The 24,197-nt window shown below is 37.0% G+C and overlaps 1 protein-coding gene across 33 annotated transcripts in view; it reads left to right on the plus strand.

The window, feature by feature from the left end:
* NRXN1 (neurexin 1) overlaps positions 1–24,197 on the plus strand; it is a 726,764-nt gene that overhangs the window by 356,268 nt on the left and 346,299 nt on the right. For 21 of the 33 annotated variants that reach the window (XM_068939991.1, XM_068939994.1, XM_068940010.1 and 18 more), the window contains 2 exons: positions 3,586–3,759; positions 9,357–9,476. In XM_068939991.1, coding sequence (XP_068796092.1) covers positions 3,586–3,759; positions 9,357–9,476 — 294 coding nt within the window. Of the gene's footprint in view, positions 1–3,585; positions 3,760–8,370; positions 8,398–9,356; positions 9,477–24,197 lie in introns of all 33 variants that reach the window. The other 12 variants (XM_068939986.1, XM_068939987.1, XM_068940005.1 and 9 more) reach the window with 1 other exon arrangement.

Raw genomic sequence — 24,197 nt, forward strand, 5'->3', positions numbered from 1 at the left:
GTTCGATATCAAAGTATTTTAATTTACAGCATGTTTTGCAATTCTGGCTTATTTGAAGTTCTGATGGATTCAGTTTTGTAGGAAGCCAATTCTCCATTGTGATGAGCACAGAAATGAGGTACGATAAATGATTAACTGAAAGAAAAGTAGCTACTCAAATATTTTTGATGGCAGGTATGAAAAAATAACCAAATAATTCAATTTTTTTTTTAATTTTGCTAATGAGTTATACCTCCAGAGCAAATCCCTTAGTAAAGTTGTGTCTATCAGAGCGTACAGTTTTATGCTATCAGCAGCAAAATCAAACCACACGTGATAGTAAATCTGGGAAAATTTCAGTCTGTAATCTTAAGAAATGTATATATATATATATATGTGTGTGTATATATATATATATATATATATGTATGTATGTATGTATGTATGTATATATATATATGTATTTTTTTAAAAAATGAAGCCAAACTATGTTTTAGTGTCTTCAGTTGTATATAAATATCAATTTTAAGCAACAGCAAGCAGTTCTGAGGAACAGTAAGTAAACAATAGAGTTACAGTTTATGTATAGATTCTACTTAATATATAATACTTCTCTGCATATGATACCTAGTTGAAAATACTCCAGTCAATATTTTCAGGAGCATATATTCTGAATTCAGTTTCTTATACTGTTGCAGTGACCTGGCCTTCTGCTAGCTATTTATCATAACTGACAATTGATTATATTGTCTAAAGCAATCTCAATATACTTTAGGGATAGACCTTGGGAATTATCAGGGAAGCAGTTTAAAAGTTTGCAGTTTTTAAATGTTTTAACCAATCAAAGAATAAAAATGGTTCTGCTGGAGAATATAAATGTTGAGAGATTTAAAAGAGATTGTGCATATGTCATATAGAATAGAACAAATGTAACCTTTTTAGCAAAAGTATGATTTTTCATTGTATTGTTTTCTGGAGTTTACCTCTTTCAAGTTTGTTGCAATCAATTAAGAATTATTTTTATATTCTGATCCAACAATAACTGAAAGAACAGTACTTCAGAAGAACTTGAAGGTTTTATTTTCTATATGTTCTACATGAGTAAAAGATGAAGAACCTTTATTATGAGACAAGAAGTTTTCAAGAAGTTTTTTTTTTTTCCAGTACAGCTATTTGAAAAATACAGAATTTTTTCTGCTGTGAATGAATAATGCCCTATTTGTAGGAACATATGGATCACTATGTATTAATTTATTATGTCTAGTATCTTGCTTAAAAGATTTATACAATACCTCAAAGCTCTAGAGGAAAGCAATAGCTATTTTTCAAACTAATTATTTACATAGAATATGGAAAGCATGAAGTTTCTTAGTATATGATGCTGTAATGGTTGCTAATATTTTTTGTTGGATGGCTTATAAGATTAATAATAAGCATGCTCCTAAGCTTTTTATCTCCACTTGACTAATTCAAGTATGGTTGAGGTTTAGGACTGGTATGCAGCAACTAAAAATTCTTTACAGTCTGATCGACATTTGTTTGTTTCAGGCCATTTCCTTGCAGGCAAACTGTAAACCATCACAAACAGCACTAAATTGCCCTCCTTTGCAAACAGGGGAGCACACCAAGAGAACCAGTAAAGGTGTGACTGCAGTTTACACTGCTAAGTGCCAGATTAAAATTAGCCACTTAGGGTACTGATGACAGCTAGCACGTTCGGAGTCCTGTAGCTATAAAATCTCCCTGCAGAGCTCAGTAAATGTTTAGGCAGCCAGCGGTGTTGTGTTTGAGACGAAGCAAGCACACTGTTTGGTACATCCCATAGCCTAGGCTCCCTAGTTGCCCAGAGTAGGGGACATACTGGGAAGCACAAAGTAGTGTGTGATGTAGTATATTCAGATCATCTATTGCAAATTTCTGCTAGTACACATCACAGGATCATTGAGGATCTAATGCGTAGGCAGGACAAAAGTTTTGTCATTGGGTGATGCTTGAGAGTCTCACACAGGTTCAGTCAACAGGTTCAGCACTTCCCAGAAGTGCAGATGGTTCCTGCCTTGTCCTTGAAGGGGCTTGCAGGCAAGCCGGCTCGGGACATTCCCACCAAGCTTGCAAAGATGGCTGCTTTTTCTGAGTTTAAGGATAGGAGAGCGGGGAAGTAAAGTCATCCAAGATGTAGGCAACCACAGTTTTGATCCTTTCTGCCTGTGACTAAAGGAATCAAACGCACCTCACCTGCCAGCAGAGTGACTAATGCCTTTTAGCCAGAGCACGCTTTCCCTCTCTGCGAATGTCAGACTTTTTTCTGCAGCATGGCTTCAGCAACAGGTATGGAAAGCAGCAAGTTAAGCCTATAGGCTAACACTTAAGGCACGCTTTGGGGAAGTAAGTTATGTCGGTTTGAAATCCCTTCAGGTAGAGGCATCAGTGCCCTGTGTGCCTGAGACACCAGATATGTGGGGAAAAAAAAGCACAGCCTGAATTGTTTTAAAGCAGAAAGGGTTCTCTCCTCTGCATTTAAGAGAAAAGTTATCGGTGCATACCTTCAAGGTAAGTATCACACCTATGAATGCTTGAAGGGAGGGAAGGACGAGCTTGCAGGCCTGAGTAAGTTGCCTGAGCTTCATCAAAGAGAGTTATGGTATGTCTGTCGTCAGATGTATTTTTGACAATAAAATTTTTTTTGCCCAGTGTCTAGTTTACCATTATAAAGGCGTCTAACTCCATCTGTTCCCATATGACTAACATAAGGTATTGAATTTTTTGGTAAAGAGTCAATCTTTTCATTGCTTAACAATTCTGTTCCTAATTTCCTTTTTAGGCATATCCCTTAGCCTTTTAATTCTTGGTCCGCCTTTAAATTGATGATTCTGGGTATATAGACAAAAGATCTTAGTGCTCTGCTTCTTGCCTTTTCCCCCAGTGTGCCGAGTCCATGATCAGGATCATCTGGGGTTGGCGTCCCAGAGTACGTTGTGACATGCACCACTGCTAGATGCACATCTAGATGCAAATTCTGTCCTAATCTGTGAAATGTGTGTTTCCTGTATATGAGAGCTGGAGCATAGATGAAATGTTCGGGTACTAAAAGTAACAGCTTATATAAATGTGAAGTATACATACTCATTTGAAAAAAATATAGTCGTGCTCTATCTTTTTACACTTACATGCTATCAGTATTTTCTTTCACGTGTATTTTGATTTAAATAATAAGGCAGTGCCCCTGGAATATTCCAGGCAGTGTAACACGCAATTGGTGTTAGAGTGGACCTCCAGCAGCGCTCAGACAGTCATCTAACCAGGAGTTCTGCTAGCCAGCACCCAGCAAAACCTTCTGTTATGAAAAGCATGTGCTTAGTCCTCTCACATAAACTTGTCTAATAGGTGGCTTTTGCAGTATCCAGAAAATCACTGAATTAAAGTGTCTTGGGACCAAGGTAGGACCAAGGTCCTAAAACTTCTGAAAGCTTACTCATGTCTCAGAGACCTGTTGAAGAAGGTGTCTCTGAGATATCTATCATTCAGGATGCAAAGGCTGGAAGATCAAAAAGGTCAAAGATTCTACAGTTCTGTTTTCTGTATCTAATATTTATTTCTGCTTAACAGGTGATTTGTATATTGGAGGAGTGGCCAAAGAAATGTATAAATCCTTGCCAAAACTGGTGCACGCAAAGGAAGGATTTCAAGGCTGTCTTGCATCAGTTGACTTGAATGGACGGCTCCCCGATCTAATCTCAGATGCTCTCTTCTGCAACGGGCAAATAGAAAGAGGATGTGAAGGTATTAAATGTGCAGATATTCTTATATCTCATTGTGCAACTGTTGTGCTAGTCCTGCTGAGTCTTGCTGATATGTACACTCCATACAGGGGGAGTGTCTCACCTGCTTTAATTGATCTGAGATGACCCTTCCTTAAAAAAGGACTGCAATTGCATTACTGCTGTGGAGATAAATGTGTACCTACCCTGCAGCACGCAGATTAATCTGAGAACGACAGTGGCAAGATATTTGGCCTGTATTTTGTTTACTTCTGGCATATTTTAATTAATGATAGAAACAATAGCAGTTAGCTTCAGTAGAGTCCTTTATTTCTTCATAACACGTAGGCTTCAACTAATGCTGAGGCATATAGGTAATTAATGCCTTTTTTAAAGCAGATATTTTGAGTGTACGAATTCTAGGCAAATTTATGATAGTATTTAAGATCGATCTTCCCTCCAAGTCTTTTCTGTAGTTTGTGTTCACTCCTGAGATTTATATTGTTCCAAGCCTTCCTATCTGAAATCAGTAACAGCCAAAATTTCTTTTATCTCACGTTGTGTATGTCTTTATTGACTCAACTGGAAAATCATGGAACGTAAATCAGGTTAGAATTAGAAGAGGTGTATTTGTAATACAGGAGTGTCAGTTTAGCTATTTTTCCTATTGCAGTTTAATCCCAGATGACTTTTACTTCAATTTATTGGATAGTTTAAATCAGTTCTCTGTTTATATATTTTATTCATACCATTCTGAATTTTGTGGCTCTGTTAAGTTTTATGTTTTCCCCCTCCTTCAAGTGCTTTCCTCCTCTGGACAGAAAATGTATGAATAACGTTGCAGAATTACATGTTTGAGTCTTGGTGATTTTGACATCAGGTTTGCTAAACTTACAAGTAGGCATTAAAAAAATAATCCAAGCAGGGTGGGTTTTTTTCCCTCCTCAGGTTTAACCAGATAAAACTTTCTGGTACATAAATTTTGTCTTTTCTTTTACTATGCCTACAGTAAGTTTGTACTGATAAAACCTACTCGTTCTTCACCTAGAGTTTAGTTAACAGTTTGTCTACTGATGAAACACACAAATGCACAAAACTCGCAACTTATTTTTGCTTAGGTTTGGTGTCTATGTATTTCTATCAAGAATAGAAAAGTACTTCTAAATTGGGTGTCATCAAGTTTAGAAAATTAGATTCTGCATTCTGAGTGATGTTAGCAAGTTACATGTGTAACATCGTCCCTTTAGAGAGTGAATGTACACTTTAATTCCATTACGCATTTCATAGCTTCTTTTGAAATTATGTAATTTTCTAAATGAATTTTGTGCAGTTCAAAGAAATATTGCCATAGGCTTAGAATTCAAGTTCACCTTGTAAACCAGTGGCACAGCTCAGCTGTCAGTGAATTTAATAAAGCTACTAACAATTTAATAAAGGTGCTGCAAATGTCCCCTTTGGTGGAGAGTCAGCTTTTTCCAACACCAAAAGCGTCTAACACAAACAAAACTGATAAACCGGGTGTGCTATCTGGCCTCATCAAAAGTCTTTTGCTCACAGAAAGGCACCTTTGACAACACAGACTGAACTATTCCCTTCCAGCTCCTTTGCTTAACCCTTACAGGCCAACTTCCACCTCACTTGCAAAGGTTTGCCTGCTTGAAATCTCTCCCTGACACATTTATTGGTCCGTTTTATGCAGACCATGGATCAGAGCTATAAAAAAGGCTGTGACACCTGAAGTATGATTTAAGTCACTTGCAGATTCGCTGCCTTTCAGAAATCTCTTATATACCTCAAGCTGCTCACAGTTCTGCTGCTGTGTGTGTACAGAACGGTCCACATCCTTTCAGACGGAGCGGTTTCTTATCTTTCTTGTGCTTAATCCTGCTGGGATGTGTGTGCTGTGCTACGTCCCCTGAGGTGTCTACTCCCAAGAGCTCAGAGCACTCGCAAGCAGAAGTAAATGCAAACCCAGAAACATTAGTCACAGCCACTCTCAGTCAAAAGGACTGCTGAACGTACCAGTGGGTAGATGTCTTTTGTTAATACATCGGCCTGTGCTAGAGTCTTTCCCAGAGATGTGAGACCCTTGGGTCTGGCGTTCGTTTGGTCCTTTGAGGATTGAATTTTCCACCTTACCTATATCACCAAGCTGGGGTGAAAAAACTCTTTTCCTTCTTCCATCAAAGTGAAGCTATGATGTGCTACTACTTATTTTCATCTGTTAGGACTTGGTTCTTATACACTAATATTTGTCAATAACCTTACTCTCATAAATGCATGCTAAAAATTATTTATTTGGAACATTTTTTGCATACCCACCCACAGGACTGGGATGGCAGCTTCTAAGGTTCACATTTAGAAGTCTCAGGCGCAGGCAGATATCTGTGTTCTGTATCACTCTGAGTGTTGAATAAAATTTACACTTGGCTGAATCCACCTTGTTGACAAATTTTCAATGGATAGAATAGATAGAAACTAACAGCTAGAAATTATAAATATGCTAACTAGCTCTTTGAATTGTTAGCAGCCAAACCCAGAACTAAACGGTAAGAGTCAGCCCTGTTTTTCTTTAGTCAAAGCCACTGTAATTGCGCCATATGCCTGAAGTGAAACAGAATTATAGAAATTACAGAATTATAGAAAATAGTTCTAATATATTAGAAAAATAATATGATGTGTGCAGGCACATGCATATGTAATATATATACTGAACTTGAACCATATAAAAAATTTCAAAGTATTTCTTAACATGCGTGCAGATTATTGGTAGTGAGATGCAACTTATTTTTGTCATATACAGTAAATATCATACATGCTACCAAATAAAATGCTTTTTGTGTAGTATATTTATAGCATATAAGTCCTCACATTACACAAATATAAATAAGAGGCTAAATCCAGTTAATTAAAAAATGTGCAGTGAAGACTGAATAAATTAGAATATTTAAATAGAATGTGAATCAAAAGGTGAGTGCTTGAGAGAATGTTGTAATATTTGGCTAAATAGCTTGGTTCTGTATTATATATAGGAAAATATGAACCTATTATGGTAGATATTATAATATTTACTGACATTAAACAGCCCTCCTCTGTTCTTTAAAAAAAAAAAAAAACCTTATTTTTATTAAAACAAGTTCTTACTCACCCTTAAGCTGGTCATAATGGCAATTTTTGAAAAATGACTGGTATAGATAAGGCAACAGTGCTAAGAATGAACTTTATAAAAAGCAGCTCCCCCTATTTTTTTAACAAAATGCAATCTGTATTTTTTCCATATGCATGTGTTTTAGCATGCGCTTTTTAATGTGCCTACAGGGTCCTTACAGTTTTTGTACTTTAAGTCCTTGTGACTTTTGCTCTACTTTTGCAAAGATGAGGAAATTTAACATTGCATAACTAAAGTGTAAATAAATGCATGAATATATAACATTTAAACACCTACAGATATTTTCACTTCATCTTGGTAAAGTTTCCGAGTAGCAGAATCTGGTGAGAAAAAAATGTGAGTGTCTTGTCAGCTATGGAATTCTGTCATTATAGTTCCCAACTCAAAGAAAGAGTGATGTAATGCCCAAATGTTTAAAGTGGAACTTTTGGGCTCAAAACTCCTAAGAAAACGAAACTGTGATCTTATGTGTGCCTCCTGCAATCAAATTGGTTTAATCTATCTGTTGTGGGTGTTATTATTATTGTTGTTGCTGTTATTTGTACAGGAGAAAATAGAGCAATCGGTGGTTTTGCCTAAACAGTGTTGAATTTACGCTGCCCTCTATTTTTAATCACACCAATGACCCGTAGGCCCTAGCTCAGTGGTAGGCTCAAGTGTCTCATTTAAAGCAAGTAAATAGCTATTGAACTGATTTAAATCATATTCATTTGGATTCCTGTGAAATACTGCTAAACGGAAAGAACGTCCTACACTGAGACCTTTGAAGGAGCAGTAAATTGGCAGAAGGGTTAAGTGGGTCTCTCTCTAGAATGATTTAGATTTTTATAATCTTTGGATCAGCTTTTCCTTGTCGTCAGTGACTAGCAGTGGAAGTTTCAAATGGATATATATGTATTCTCCAAAGTGAGTAAAGAGAATTTTATAATCCCAGAACCAAATTTTTCCTTGCAGTGTTAAACGTCAGGGGTAGATCCATGTGAGTAAGCTCATAGTAGTCTCTGGTTCGTGATCTGTATTTCAGTCTCCACTCACTCTTTGCAAAGAAAGGGCTAGGAAAAAGAAAGACCAGAGAAGATGATGGTGCTAATTATTCTTGAATTCAGTGTATTTGAACATGACAAATGGCTAGTCAGGATTCAGCCATGCATTTACTGCGCTAATGCATTCATATCTATCCGAGAAAAGAAAAGAAAAGACTTTTAATTTTCCTTCATTACATGTCATCAGCTCAATTAACCATTATATTTGTAGTAAAATACTGGCAAATTACTGCTTTCTTATTTTTGGCTTGCCTGAAGATTTATGGCTATTAGCATTAATTTGTTTGCATTATATGGCATTTCTTTCTCTCCTTAACAGCAGCATGCACTTTACTCTGAATGTTTTTTCTGTGTTTGCTGCCATTTCAATATTGCTTACTAACATTTAATATATTTTGCTTTTTTTATTTTGCTGACAAAGTTGCATTGATGAAAGCTGATTTGCAAGGTAGATAGACCCGTATGTATTAAACAAGACTGAAACCCCCAATGCACAGTTGGATTTTTACAATAAATGCTCTGTACATTTCAGAATCAGCGTGTGTTATTTTGTTTCAGATTTTGTCTTTCACACCCCTAAAACAATGTGGTACATGAACCTTCATTTTGCAGCATAATTTGCATAAAGGCTTTCAGTCTTGAATATGTTTGTATAGTGGTTGCTTTAGTGCTTTGATCATACCTTTTTAAATTTCTTTATATTTCAGTAGTCTAGTTATGATTCTCTAGAAATAGAGTAGCTTTGTTTTTCATGTGTGTGTCACATTTCGGCATGCCAGTTCATTAGTAGTCTGATTTTCTTTATTTCCCCTTAAAAAGGAACCTGCATGGGATCCCTGAAGCATGTGAATCAGTACTTGCCAACATTCCTGCGAAGCAATCCCAAACGTCTCTTAATTTCAGACCCAATTTGTCTACAGTAATATCTGGGATTAAAAGCATTCCATAATGAAGCTTCCTTTTTCATTGTTTTGATTTGTTTCATTTTTAATTTTATTTTCCAATGTGTGGTTTCATCTCCTGAAGCTTTGCTTTCCGTGGCATCTGGCTTTGCTGGTTGAAATGTGTTTGCAGGAAAAAATAACGATGACGTTTGCAGAAAATATTTAGCCAGTTATTGGTCTGAGATGCATTTACCAAATAACTCGCAACAAAGTACTTGGAATTCCACTGTTCTTGGAATAACTCTGCTTCAGTTTGTACATTTTAGTGTATTTATGAACTAAAGGAAAAAAGTCCTGATAGTGTCACGTGCTGCTACATAAAACAGCAAGTTTATGCACCTTTTACTTGGTAACCCTTTGCTCATTTGATTTGAGATGTTGGCAACTAGTTTATGTGATCCAATGCAAAATATCTTTCTTTGCAAGACAAAGTGCAAGTCTTTTTTTTGTATGTTCTCATCAGGCCCCAGCACAACGTGCCAAGAGGATTCATGTGCCAACCAGGGAGTGTGCTTACAGCAGTGGGATGGATTCAGTTGTGACTGTAGTATGACCTCCTTTAGTGGACCATTATGCAACGACCGTAAGTACGATAGAGAACGCCTATCGGAAAGCTTTAGCCCTGAAAGGAAATGTTTGAAGCAACTATCCGAAGGTCTATATTATTTTAATGCTAGATACTTAAATGAATGGGCAAACCCTTTGATAATCTGTAAGGCTTATGGGAAGGACATAGCTAAAATACACAGTGTAAGTCCTGGACAATAGGCAGTATCTAGCACTAAAAGAATTTGATTTTATTACGCTTGATTGCATGTCTAACGTACTGAGGGGTACCTGCTTGAAATACGCCCCTGCTTGCATAAATGTTACAAATATTTTTTTTCTGATTGAAAATCTTTTCCATTGTATTATCTTAAGCTATATCGTAATTTTGTAGCATTATATCATGAGGGCTATAATTACTGTGAAACCGTTGACAAGGCTCATTATCTCCCTTTGCAGTTTTCCTGAGGTGACACACTAAGCAGTCCAAAAACAAAAGTATTCCAAGTATTTTTGGTTCTTTTAATGTTTGTCTGAATAAGACCACATAACATATACTAGCCATGTGATCTTTCAGGAAAGGTTATTAAGCATGTCATAAATATGGGGCCTGATTCACCAATGTCATAATCTAGTTTTATTCCAGTCCTTATTGATCTAACTAGAATTATGCTGAAGTGAAAGTGAAATAGTAATGCAAGAGTCTGAATTTTCTGAATACTGAATTTTCTTTTAGCTCACCACTTTTGAGATAACCATATCTTCTATATTTTTGTATCAGTATAAAGAAGGAATTTCTTTTAGTCTTGGCATTTTTATTTCTATGTCCATTTGAATGTGTTTATCTAGGTGAATATCTGATGGTAGAAAGTGTAGGTAGCTGTCCAGTCAAGCATTTTGGATTTTTGTCTTGTTCTGGTTCTCCAACCTACAGCAAGAAGCACCTTCTTGAACAAACCTTAAAATGTCAAAATAATTGTTATCATCTGAACAGCTTTTGGCTCAAATTCTATCTAACCCAAGACTAGAAAATAAATTATATGTAAAAGCTACAATTATTCTCAAGAAAGTTCCACTTTTCTACTCTTGATTGCATTAGAAGAGCTATCAAAAGGATTCATCTCAGTCTTTTTCCTTGCAGCTGCTGGCATGGTAGAAATGAGTTATGATATCAAAAAACTTTAGAAAATTTGAGCTGAGTTTGGGTTTACTTTATACGTATGAGTTTGCCCTTCCCAACAATATGTGTGATTGATTGGTCATGCCGTTGAACATATATTCTTAAAGATTTCAATCCACTATCTACTGCAGGAGAAAATACTTTGTTTCTTTGGGTTTTTTTTTACATGATTATTTCTGTTCTTTTGGAATCTCTGAGTAGATCCAAGTTCTTCTGAAAGTAACTAAAAGCTATGAAAAATAAATATATAGTCCACATCTAGCAAAGGAAAAACTCTATTTAGAAACTCATTTTAGCAGTAACTGGTGTATGGACCTGGAATATTCTGTGAACTATTTCTTCAAGTGCCAGCTATTTTATAAATTAGGCATAAACTTGTATTTACCAGTCTGTGAAAGCTCGTTTGTACAGTAGCATTGTGAACTACATTGTACACAGTCAGAAAACTCTCAGTATAGCCATTTCTGATGATAGTAAAGAAGTATCTTTAGTATTTTTCGCTGCCAAAAATGCTTACTTTTTGCCCATATAAGTCAATTTTTAAAATATTCTTCTATCACAAACACATAATGTAAATTTATCCTAGATATGAGTTTTCCTGATAAAATGCAGAGTCTGGTAAATATAATGCATTTGGCTACTCCCTATCTTGGTCCCCAGATTAGTTCAGATTTCAAAGATCTGCAATGCAAATCTAATGAGAGAGGTTTTTCATGATACTATATGTGAGGGAAAGGAGGAAAAATGATGTAGTAATCTCAGTATCATCTAGATGCGCTTAAATTTCTCACTGCTTTGTTTGGAAAGAGCATAATGAAAAAAGGAAAGATGAAGCGTTACTACAATTTTTAGTAACTTGCATAGGTTACAAAACACAGACAAAACTTTTGCTGCACTTAAGTAAGCTAAATTCCTTTCATATCAAGAAGGGTTGTCTCAGTGTCAGTTTTGGAATAGCACCTTCTTGTTACCGGAAAACACAGTGCCCTTCAGAAGAATTTTAAGTGTATTTCTCAGCTGTGTATGTTAGCAAGTTTCCATTGCGGATCATAGAGCTATGCCGATTTACAACGGCTGAAATCTAAGCCGGTATTGCTACACAGACGAACCCTTGACTTGTTTTCTATTTGTAGGTACCTATTTCATATTTTCAAGCTTAAGTAAAATGGAGTATTCATGACATCAAAATCTCACAGGTGCATTTTAGAGTAGCAAAAATCTGAGACTGTAAAATAAAAAGGTTACCAAAAGAATTGAGCATTTAAAAGTAAGTGTCAATGATAATATGAGAAGCGGTTAAAATATACCTTACTTACAGAGAATGGCATCCCACCCCATGAATTCTTTTGCTTCATCAAGTGTTAGTTAACATATTCTAGCACAGATTTCACAGAATCACGGAATGGTTGAGGTTGGAAGGGACGTTTGGAGATCATTTAGTCCAACCCTTGTGATCAAAGCAGGGTCAGCAAGAACAGGTTGCTCAGGACATTGTCCAGGTGGGTTTTAAATTTCTCCAAGAACGGAGACTCCACAGCCTCTCTGGGCAACCTGCTCCACTGCTTGACTACTGTCACTGTAAAAACAGTTTTGTTCTTACATTTAAATGGAATTTCCTATATTTCAGTTTGTATCCATTGCCTCTTATCCATTCACTGGATACCCGTGAGCAGTCTGGCTTCATCTCCTTTACTCCCACTCATCAGAAATTTATACACATTGGTAAGTTCCCCCTTGGAGCCTTTTCTTCTCTAGGCTAAACAGTCCTAGCTTTCTCAGACTCTTCTTGTATAGCAGGTGCTTCAATCCCTTAATCATTTTTGTGGCCCTTCACCGAACTCAGTCCAGTAAATTTATGTCTCTCTTGTACTGGGGAGCTCAGCACTGGACACAACACTCCAGGTGTAGCTTCACCAGTGCTAAGTAGAGGGGAAGGATCACATCCCTCAACCTGCTGGCAATGTTCTTGCTAATGCAGCCCTGGATACCGTTGGCCTTCCTTGGTGCGAGGGCCACTGCAATGTTACAGAAACGATGGATTTAAATCCTTTTACCACATAAATTTCTTTCACATGTTCAACTTGCTGTCCACCAGGACCCCCAGGTCCTTTTCTGCCAAGCTGCTTTCCAGTTGGTCAGCCGCAGTACTGGTGCGTGGGGTTGCTCCTTCCTGGGTGCAGGACTCTGCATTTCCCTTTGTTGAATTTTATCAGATTCCTATCAGTTCATTCCTCCAGCCTGTTGAGGTCCTTCTGATTGGCGGCAGAACCATCTGGTGTATCAGCCACTCCTCCCAGGTTGTATCTTCTGCTATTTGCATAAACTTGCGCAAATTACCTTACTGTATTTAAAATGATACTTTCAGCGTGTCTCCCACAATGACCTTGTGGGATCACAAGGTCACAAAAGATTTGACATGCATATCATTCCTAGGCTTAACAATGTAAATGTTTCACGTGTATCGTTCTTGTCTTTAATTTCCAAAAGATAGTTTGGAGGAAATAATGAAAGAGTTTTTTGAAAAGAGTCATAATGCATTCTACCGGTATATTACGTAAGAAATTTCTTTAATCTTTTCCATAAAAGCAAATTATTACTCTTGTACTATTCACTATATTATTTCAGGTGAAAATGAGCAGAGCTTAAAATGAAGATTTTGTTTAAAGTTCCTTCAGAATAAGCAGGTTGTGAAGCAGGTTCTTTCTTCCCCAATCCAAGCAAGCTGGAGTTGGGGAAGATTGTATTGATCCTAGTTTAGGGAATGTACTCCTGAGTAAAATGACCTGGGCCATCAAGGAAAATACTACAAATTTGCAGCTGTATTCGGGAGTACCCACAGTTTAATCCACAAAAGTTTCAATCAGTTTTAAACCTCAGTGCTCTGCTATAATGAGTATGGAGTGCCTGTAGGCTGCGGGTCTCCATAATGGCATAGGTGGAAACATTGTGTGGTATAGTTTCCTATTTACTGAAAGAGAAGCAAGACATGGGAAGTTTTGACCCCAAGATGACACTCGCATTATCATTTTTTCTCTTGGTATGATATGACGCTTGGAGATGCAGGGCAATAGGGCTCTTTAGATGTGGTAGGAAAGAAGTGTTATATTGCTGAGCGTAAAGCAGACCAGTAGCAATTGTTCCGACAGAATAGAATTATATAGAAGACTGTACAAAAAGGACAGTTAATGGCTGTTCTTGCAAATGGATGTCTGCATGCAACTCCTCTGAGAAAATGCATCATGAACATCCAGCTATTTCTAACAGCAGGTTGTATAGTGAAAGCTGTCCTCCCAGGGTGTTCAATTTTTTCATAAGCGTAGGGTTGAAAATGATTCTGGCAAAACAAAACAAAACAAATCTATAAGAGAGGATCTGCTTTTTATAAGTTTACCTCTGTTTTTGCTAGCACATTCTTTAAGTATAACCGTATTAGTGAATGTAATGTCATGTTTGTAGAAACAAATACCACTATTATGGCATAAAAAAAATAGCAGACATAATAGCATTGTCACATTACATTAGTGTAGAAATGTTCTGTGCCAAATTACAGGGCAGCTTCAACACTGTCTGTTACCATAAGGGAATAATATATTGGAGTTGTACTTGTGATGGCATAGCTAACACTGTGTCAACACTTCCATTAAAATCCCTTTCCAAGGGGTTAGAACTTCACCACGCAGTCTCTTCTGACTATGAATTTGACGTTCTCAACCACTGTGAGTGAGGAACTTTTTTATAAAGTTCTCCTATTGTATTTTGACTCTTTTTTTACTAAGAAAAACCAATCTGCCTCATTTAAATAGAGAACTGTGTCAATATTACAAAACTGGTTCACTGAAAGCATATTTAGTTTTCTGAAATGTGGTTGTGTTATAGAGATATTACCTTCCAGCTAAGGAGTTTTCTGTAGTAATAGTTAGATTTTATTTTGAATGAGTTTGGATGTTAATAATAATTGTTCTGTGTCAGAGCTTAATTGGAGACTGGGCAAGGAGTTCAAGGAAGGGCTGCTAGGAAGGGGTGAGATCCACCTGCTAAAGTGATGCAAGAGCATCTTTGCTAACAGCCTGATCAACTCGGTGAGGAGAGCTTCAGATTAAACACAGTGGGGGTGGGAAATGATGCCCTGTTTAGGTATCTTGTCATTTTCTTGCTAAGCTGAGAACGTGTGTTCTGATTTGGAAGCACACTGAGCGCTCTAAGTTGGGCTTGGAACATACATGATGCCTGCAAAAAACTAAATCCCCAGTGTTTCAGATTGAACACACGAAATTAGTGGATACTTTTGGCCACTACTGAGGATAGCAGAGCTTCCTCTTGTAATAAAACCTCCTGAGAACTGAGATATTACAGTATTTGAATTTAGAAAAATTCCAGGATATAGTAATTTTCTCTTCAGTGTAGTGTTTGGAGAATGCATTAAGTAATGCTGAGGTTACACATTGAACCAAAAGTAAGCTAAATATTGAGTCAGCATTCAACTTCTGCAATAGATGAATGATTTTATAAAAACTGGTCTTAACTGCAGAACTCTGATCAGAATGGCTGCATTCTTGAACGGAGTAAGACAGAAATCTTATACTATGTGAACATGTAATTAGCAATTATGTACTAATCCATATGCAAGGAGGGGTGATTTAGTATTGCACACAGAAATATAAACCTGGCTTTCCCAAGGTTTGCGAGCTTTATCCATGAAATTTAGTCACTTATATGTGTGACGGGAGTATTTATTACTTTTTTATCAATACCAATAGCTTATTACTGACTTCTAACCTGTCGTATGGTGTTTGCACTGGAACAGACATTTTCCTCTCATAACTTTTTTCTTCTTCTGGAATGTAAATCAGTGGGTGATATTCATACAATATCTGTTTACATTATTCATCCTATATTACAGAAATGATGATTTAAAACTTTTTGCCACATACATTTCCTTCACATTTATTAATTGATTTACCTTAACACTGGTCTGGATATTGCATCTTTCTGACCTTTTGCCATCCAGAGTATAGTGACAGGCTTAATGCTGCTTTTGTAAGATGGATATATGCAAGACATAATTTTAAATACTCCTGGCTAAAGCTTTGCAGTTGCTAGCTACCAATAAACATATAACCTGGTATGAGGAAAAGGGATAGAAAATTCCTACAAGTACATTAAAACAGATTCGATTCCTGTTTCCAGCAGCTGAGAATTAAAAAATCTGTCCCTGAAAACATACCAGTCTAAATACTTCATATGATTATTTTGCCATGGAGGCTCGCAGTACACAGGAGAAATAAAGATAGCTGCACACAAAATTACAATGGAGGGCAAACTGCTGGAAAGAACTAATTGAAGAAATCTCAATTTGTTCAGCTTATGTTATCCAAGATCTGTCTGTAATGAGTAACTGGAATTTTTGGTGACAAACATCAGTGGCCTAATTGGTATAAACTTCAAAGGAAGCAGAATTTCATACAAGTAGTTTTGAAATGCAGGATTTTTGAGGTGTTCAGGAGAATTAGAAAAACTGTCTAAAGATCCAGGAAAGCAGGAGGTGCTATCTGTGAGCCGTGGCTCATGTGGCTTCTGTTGGACTCCTCCTCAGGGTAGAGCATGCCTGGAGCTATCAGGAGGCCCAGGACGCACATACTGCTCCAGCCAGCACCAGGGAAAGGCGCGTTATGTAGAGCTGGCAACATTTTTGCAGGCTTTTCATGCTTTAGGAGCCCAGATCTGATAGGATTCCCCTCCCTCCCCATTTCATGTAGGTGGAATGTATTTTATTTTATAGTATGTAAATTTGGACTTTCATTAGTAGATGTTCAATTTTTATTAATTATGAAAATTAGCAAGACTGCTCTTCTTGATGGTATGAAAACAAGTTTTAGAATAATAGAATATACCTGATTACGTATACACTCTGGAGTAGTCAGTTTGTTGACTTATCTATACCTAAAATAGTTAAATATCAAGTAATTTCCATATTCCATAAAAAATTAATAACACTACCTTTAAAAAAAAAAAGAGAATTTTGTTTGACAGTGACTGTAGAAGCTCTTACATATGAGAATTTTCCTAATAAGCAGTAATAAGGAAAGCTTCAAGTGTGATACATAGAGATAGCCAAAAATGAACTTTCAGGGTAGCCAGAATACGTTGTTATAATTGTGCTTGTATCTGGGATAGAAGCAATTATGTAACATTCTGGCATACTCAAAGGTATTTTCTATTTCACAATATTAAAAATGGAACGTAGTGTCAGAAAATTGCAAGCTTCTTTCTGCCTCTGGAGGAATCAAGGGAGTAATTAAATTGGATTTTGGTATGTCAATAATATCTTTCTCTTATTAATGGCATAATAATTTTGTAAATCAAATCCTAGAAGTGTTTCCAGTGTCATAAAGGTGAAAATGATTAAGGGTTAATTAAATATATTCTCATGGAGCTAAAATTGTTCTGTTGGGTATCGTTAGACTCCTTTCTCCAGAACTTTCAATTATTACCATTTAATAGCATACTATGTACAATTCATGCCTGAAACTTGTGTGGCCAAAAGCTATTCACAGCAATAAGCATAGTGGACTAGTACTGTCGCTGTACTTTCTCATAGATTACTCTGAAAAAATACTAATTTAATTCCTTCATCTTGCAAAGTATAACATTCTAAGAATATCATGTATTAAAATCAATTTTAGGTAACTAGAAGGGTTTCTGAACAAGATTAATCGTTATGCATGACACAGCTGGAGCGGTTGTTTTAGTTCTGGAATGGTGTCAGTCATTCCTCTCCAGCAAAACCCAAAGAAGAGTCATGAGTAAGTGTTAGTCTTCTTTAATACAGATGCCAGCTGCAAGGATCACAATAGTAACTACAGCATCCTTATATTTAAAGAAAAGAAAGAAGAAGGAAAAGCACACAAGCAGTGTCTTCCATAACACGTAGCGTGAGAAGAGCTTGAAGTGCCTATGGGGAGTTTGATGTTAGGGATCTATTTTATGTGTAAGATATTTGAGTACAATGGCACAATGATGGGTGGCACTTCAGAAAGATAAAATTATTCAGTCTTTCTGAAGTCTGTACAACTGGACTCAGGTTACTACAGCAACCTGATCTTCTCCAGCATGTATTCTTGCTTGATAGATAGACAGGTAGCCTAGATTCAAGGTAACAACGTACGTGTAAGAAACTACTATACTCATTACAAAATAAGATTTTCTTGGTAGCTTGATATGATCTTTGGGGTCTTCTGTGTTTTCACATTTCCTGGGTGCCGCAGAAAATTCAGTCAAAGAGAGCCTTACTGTGGAAAAAAAGGATAAGCACCTAAAGCTTCAAAAATGACCTGAATCTTATTTGGATAAATTAAGGCATTCTGGAGTACAAATTTAAGATTTTATGGAATTTCTCAGCAGCTGAGGATGGAAGCATGCACTGGAGTATTGCCAAGGCACATAGGAAGATGGATTATACAGATATTTTAGCTGCTTTCGTGTTTTTGTTCTGTTCTCGTGCTGTTTTGCCTGCTTTTTGACCACCTCTGCTGGCTACCTGGAGCTAGCAGGCCGATCGGAACAAAATTTCCGTATTCTTTCTAGCACATACATCCATAAGCATGCTTATTCTCTCTTAATACCACATGTGATGTTTAAGATCCTTCAATATTTCCGTTTGACTGAAGCTTATGAGCTTTGTACTGATGTTGTATTTGGAAGTCTTCATAACTATTTTCTGCCTGGGTATTTCAGGAAATTATGAAACACGGTAACAGAGTCAGTAATAGCAGTATGCAAAAATACTGATGGAAGAAGTCCTCCTGTGGTGAATGCATTTTATAAGGTTTTAATATTTGGTTGGCATAACGAAGCCAACTGCAAAACGAGGTCCCAGCCTGGGGAAAACTGCACCGTATTAAAAGCAGTCAATACCCAGCTTGGGTACTGAGAAGCTGGAGTCAAAGAAAAGAGAGGATTAAGTACTGCGTACACTCATGAAGCTGCTTGGTGTCCGCAAAACCAATTTAAAGGCTTTGTTAAGGGTGTTTGTCAATTTGATGCTTATTCTGGAGGAATGGTCATGCTACTAAGTTTTATGTTATAACTTTTTGTAATGAAGCCGTAATTCCAATTAAAAACAGCCATCTGTAGAAGCACATCATTTCACTGTAAACTTGCACATACTAAAAAGCACTTAAAATGTATGATATGCGGTACTCAATGTCAAAATGCATTAATATTTACAGATACTATTTGCAAATCATTGTAGGCTCAGTCTGCTTTACCATATAAGGAAGTTCTATCTATAGCATGTGTCTGTTCTTGGAAAATTTTCTCCCTTTTAAACAATATAAATCTTCAGAAAATGTCTAGTCAAATCACTGGGCTGATATCTGGGTTATTTAAAATATTTCATGGAGAGACTCTCAGTTTAGGAACTTAAGCTACCTCGGAAGTATCGGCTATGGAAATACTGTGGTCTCCAGTGTAAAGGTCTTAAAAGTAGGAGCTGAAAGTAGTCAGCCCCTCTGAGAATCACTTTTTTGAACGCTTCTGATACAAATGTTGCTGTATGCTGGGGCCAGAGGTGTGCTTTGCGTTCTGAGATAAGGTCAGGACAGGTCCGTGCTACCAGCAAACTGAAATTCAGTCACAATTTCAATCTCAAATCACCAGTTGGATGACCAATTTCAGTATGTTGAAATCCAAAGTCACCACATCTGATAATGACATTTTCCATTTCCCCCCAACTGTTAAACCCAAAGATATATCAGAGTTTTTGAAATTGCTTGAAAGTCTTTCTCCTCTGCTTTTTTTCTTCCTCTTTTTTCTCCCATCTTCTGAGTCTCTGAATCACTTCAGCCTGGGCCCAGGTTGGTTAAATTTTCTTTCATCTCGTTAGTGGTTATACGCTAGCTTTCCTGTCTAGCCAAAATTCCTTGGAAAGTTGATTTTAATCACTGATTCTGAAGCAGCAGATGATCCAATCTTTCCTCATGTTTGTTTATTTACTTTAAATACTCGTGTTATTTGCTGCTTACTGAAAGAAGCCTTTTCTTGTAACTACACGACCTGTAATTGTAGCTGCTATCACCTATTTAAACAGGTTTCTGGCCAGCTTGTAAGCCTGTTTCTGACTTTGGGCCAGAATTCTTCGAAGGAGAATCAGAAGCACCACGATGCTTTGTCAGATCAGGAGGAGCTGAAGGGCCTCTTCAGTCTTTCACTGTTCCCATATCATAGCGGAAAGCATCCTGATAATTAAAGTTCCCCTGCACTCTTTCTCCTTCAAGCAGTGGCTTGCAACTATCCTAGCTTCTAAATCAGTTTTAGGATTATCCTGTTTCTGTGTGTGCATTGTACAGAAAAGGCTTGCTCGCAATGCAATGAATTCAGCACATTTAGGACTCAACTGAGATACGCTTTTGTGAGATGCATGTAACAGCTATACAGCATATACACAACAGTTACCCAATATTTCTGGGAAACATCAGAACCCCTACGCTAATATATTTTGCATGAGCAGTAGGTTGGACACATTTTAAACAAGTCAGAATTATTGTGCATGAACAAGCCATCTGTATAGCTCTTTCACAGAGGGTTCAAGGCTGCTCAGAAGTATCAGCTCAGTACACATCTGCTAAAGAGCTGATACACATACAGGCAGAGGACAAGTTTGAGATTCTTGAGCATCCAGCAGTTCAGTCAGGGTGCTGGATATCTGAAAATCTTGGATAAGTATGAAAAACCCTCCAATTTTACCCAGGTTTCAAAGGTTAGAAAAGAGGATGTTCAAGGGGCCACTTTGGTATTTGGTAATCTTATCCCACCTGATCGCTCTCAGACCAAGTTCTGTTCTGAACCTTGAGCTCCTGTTTTATTCAGTCTTTTCATTTTTCTGTCTATTGAAAGGAAGGGGACACATTTTAATAGGCTTCATTCTGTAATCCCTGAGGGGAAGTCTTTGTGGCAGGAAAATATTCAAAATGATAGTATCTCTGTAGCTGAATGCACTACAAGGAATAAATGAAAAATGTTTCCAAATTTACTGGACCAGTAGTGGCATGTCAGATCAAGTTCAGATACTTTCAGAACTGAGTGGATTTAATTTCTGTACAACTGAGGCCAGAAAATTTTTACAAATCACAAACAATTTTGGGAAGATTTTCCTGAGGAAACATAATCCCATTTCCCCCTGAGATTCTACCCCAAAGCCTTTATCCTTCCAGCCTCTCCTTGCTACCAATGTGTATTACTGCTGATATTTAATTTGAGCTACTTAATGCAGCTTTACTGAGATGACAGCCAGCTTCAAAGAAAACATTCCCTCTGTAACCGTAACAAATGCTCAGGGCTGAGAGACGATATTTTCACTGAAGGTTAACCTTTTCCTGTGAATGGGGTACAGTATGTCAGACAACAGGAAAAAGCTGTGGATACTACTGTAATACAAATACTGTGTATTGTGCTTTCAGAGATCTGCAAAAGGTATTTCTCGTAATCTGAGTATTTGTGAACTGTATATGTTTTTGGATCCAAGTTGACCACAGGATAACTAAGTCACCTAAGGAATTCCTCCAGTTTCCTTCTCAGTCCCATTCTGTAGTTATCTGGGAATTAAGCCAGGATTAATTAGTGATTAAGGCTGTGTAATAGTTGCAATGTTGTAAAATTTATTATTGAATTCAGTGTTTGGAAAATGTTAGGTTTGAAAGTCCAAAACTGAAGGATCTTCTCTGTCATTAGAGCAGGAGTAGCATCCTAAGTGGCAACAGGAAATTCCCGTAACACCTTGCTAAGTGTAACCATACAAACTCTTCAAAATAGGCCTGTTCCTTAAAAAAATTAAAAAAAAAACCCGTAAATTGCTAATTGGTTGTACCTTCAAAAAGGATGTGCGGGTGGGGATGGCACTTAGGTAATTTTAAGCTGTGTCATGCCACTCAGCATCACCAGCACAACTGAGGAGGCTACAAGGGGGACCAGATGAAAGCAAACTTCCGGAGTTAGAAAATTCTTAGGCCAGATCTACTTCCTAAGCCATGATCTTATGAAACTACACCTTTAATTTGATTTGCCAGAAATAATTACTGTGGTGAGGCACATGCTGAGACTAGCCAGCAGTCTCGCTGAATCTGCGCATAGTAAGTTCTTATATGTGAATATTCATGGAATTGTATGTTAGCGTTTTTAAAACAAAGTATAAGAGGATGGGAGAATGTGGAAGACAATAAGGAATGAAAGCCTTGCATATAAGCTGTACTGTTAAGTACAGCTTTAGCTCATAAATTCTTCTAGGCAATATCAGATACTTTGGAATAGAATTCTAAGCAATTTTAATTTATATACAAGTGATGCCTGCCAAGAATCATAGAAACTTTGGGGAAAAAGCTTTGTATGGTATTTGCACAGTACCTTGTTCGCAATTATGTTTAAATAAGATGAAATCTGGACTGTTTGGAAGCATCAATATGCCAGCAAATTTGGATTCTCCACTATAAACATTCTGAAATAAAATTGTATATGTATGTTTATGCGTTAAAAATATTGATAGGGTACAGAATTGTAATTGTGGTCCCATGTGGGCACACAAATGTCTGATTAATTTAATATATTATCAATGACAATTTATTCCTTCATGTCATTGTTAAGTAATTCTGAAAGTTTCCTTTTTCATCCCTCTATTAAAATACTATTGTGGAATTTCAAAAGAAGGAGTAGGAATTTTAATCATGAACCAATAACAGCATTTTGGAAAATTTTTCTGTCTTGTTATGTATTTACCAGTAATCCCCTTTTCACATTAAGGTATATTCTGAAGTTCTCAGTTGAGTTTCTGGCCTTTGGAGAGCCTGAACAATCTGTCTTTTTTTTTTCTTCTTCTTTTTTTCCCTGCTTTTTATAGATGGAATATAATGGGAAAAAAAACTATGAACCCAAAGATGAGGTTTAGTATGCTTTTGCACATCATTGCAGAAATTCTGATGCCTAAGCAGTTGTGTGAAAATGCAGGCATTTCATTAGATGAACTTGTTTCAGTGGGAAAACAGTCTGGCATTCATCTTTGTGGGCAAGTAAAAATGATAACAGGAGTACAGGAGAAATATGCAGCTCAGAGGTCCCTGAAGACCTTTAAGGTTTAACATTCATTTGCTTTTTAAGTTTAGAATTCTTTATTATTGTGTGGAAGCACGTGGTTTAGTTCTTCAAGTTGGCAGGTGGTAGCAATCCTGTAATTATGATCTTGGTTGTATGCTGCCAATGCACAAAGGGAAACCATGGTAATCCACTCCAGTGTGTTTTCGGGAGTCATTGCGTATTGCTCATGCTTTTTATATAAAATCCTATGCAAATCTCACTGTAGTAATAAAATGACTGAAGTTATAAAAAATAAACATTTTAACTTTTGGAGAAAGCAACATAAAATCATGAGCCATCATTTACCACTCTGCTGTAGATAGATAGCAATAAAATGTTTAAGAAATCACATTTTCCTGTCCAGGCTGCCCCTATTTTTCTTAGCTTCAGCTATTTAATATATAAATTATTTAACCTACACTTATCTTTAAAATATAACCTTGCCATCATTTATATTCAGTTTTAAATCAGTTTCCAAAAGGAGAACATTCACAATGATATTTGTTTCTATTGCCATCTGTGCTGTAAAAAATTTATTTCTTAGTACTTTTATTCCATTTAGACATAGTGTGATTTATCTGTTTCCTTAGCTTAGTAAGCATTTGGGTAGTAATTCTCTGTAGTTATGACTGGACTTCAGGCTGTTTTCAAGCACTTTAAGACCTTTATTTTTTTTTTCCTATTGGAGTGGCATAAAAGGGCCTTAGGTCGAAATCCAGTATATCAACAGAGAGCCAGAGTAATTACCTTAAGAAGACTGAATGCAATGGTGCTGTTGGAATGTGAAATCTCTCCCCATCCCTCACCCCCTGCCTTCCCCCTGCTATAGAAAGACAAATGAGAGACCCCAAAAGGAAATCAAAAGTCTCCTTCTGGCTCTGCCTGCATTGACCTGGATGGATCACGGGGATTTTCAGGTACACGTGGATGGTGATTTGTCCCCCGTTCACTCCCCGCAGTGGCTTTTCTGCCAGCGCAGGTAGGATCAGTTTGGGATTCATTTCTATAGGAGGCAAGGGGAACACAAATAAATATACTGTTTACCTAAGCTATCGCAATATTATATATAAAAAGTGATTCCTGCTATCCAGAGCGTTTTGTTACCCAGCGGTTGGAAGGGTGCAACTTTTCAAGGAAAATCAGCATTAACTGACAATGAACAGTTTCGTCCACTCCAAACTAGCAGCTGCGTTTCATACCTCTCTGTGAAAAGCATCAAATGTACTATAGCAGTTGGGATCTGAGTTCTTGGGTGATAGATAAATTAGAAAAAAAGTGATATTAACAAACTAATTATTCATCTTTGATGACCTCTTTATGTGCACTTTTTTCTGAAAGGTTTATGGTATCCTAAAAGAATATGTTTCTGTAGCATGTTGTCCATTAATACTGACATTTGAGACAGGGATTAATGGACTTATTCATATGAATACAGGTGTCAGTTCTGCAGAGAGTGAA

Source organism: Struthio camelus, chromosome 3, assembly GCF_040807025.1.
Source record: "Struthio camelus isolate bStrCam1 chromosome 3, bStrCam1.hap1, whole genome shotgun sequence".
Classification (NCBI taxonomy): Eukaryota; Metazoa; Chordata; class Aves; order Struthioniformes; family Struthionidae; genus Struthio; species Struthio camelus.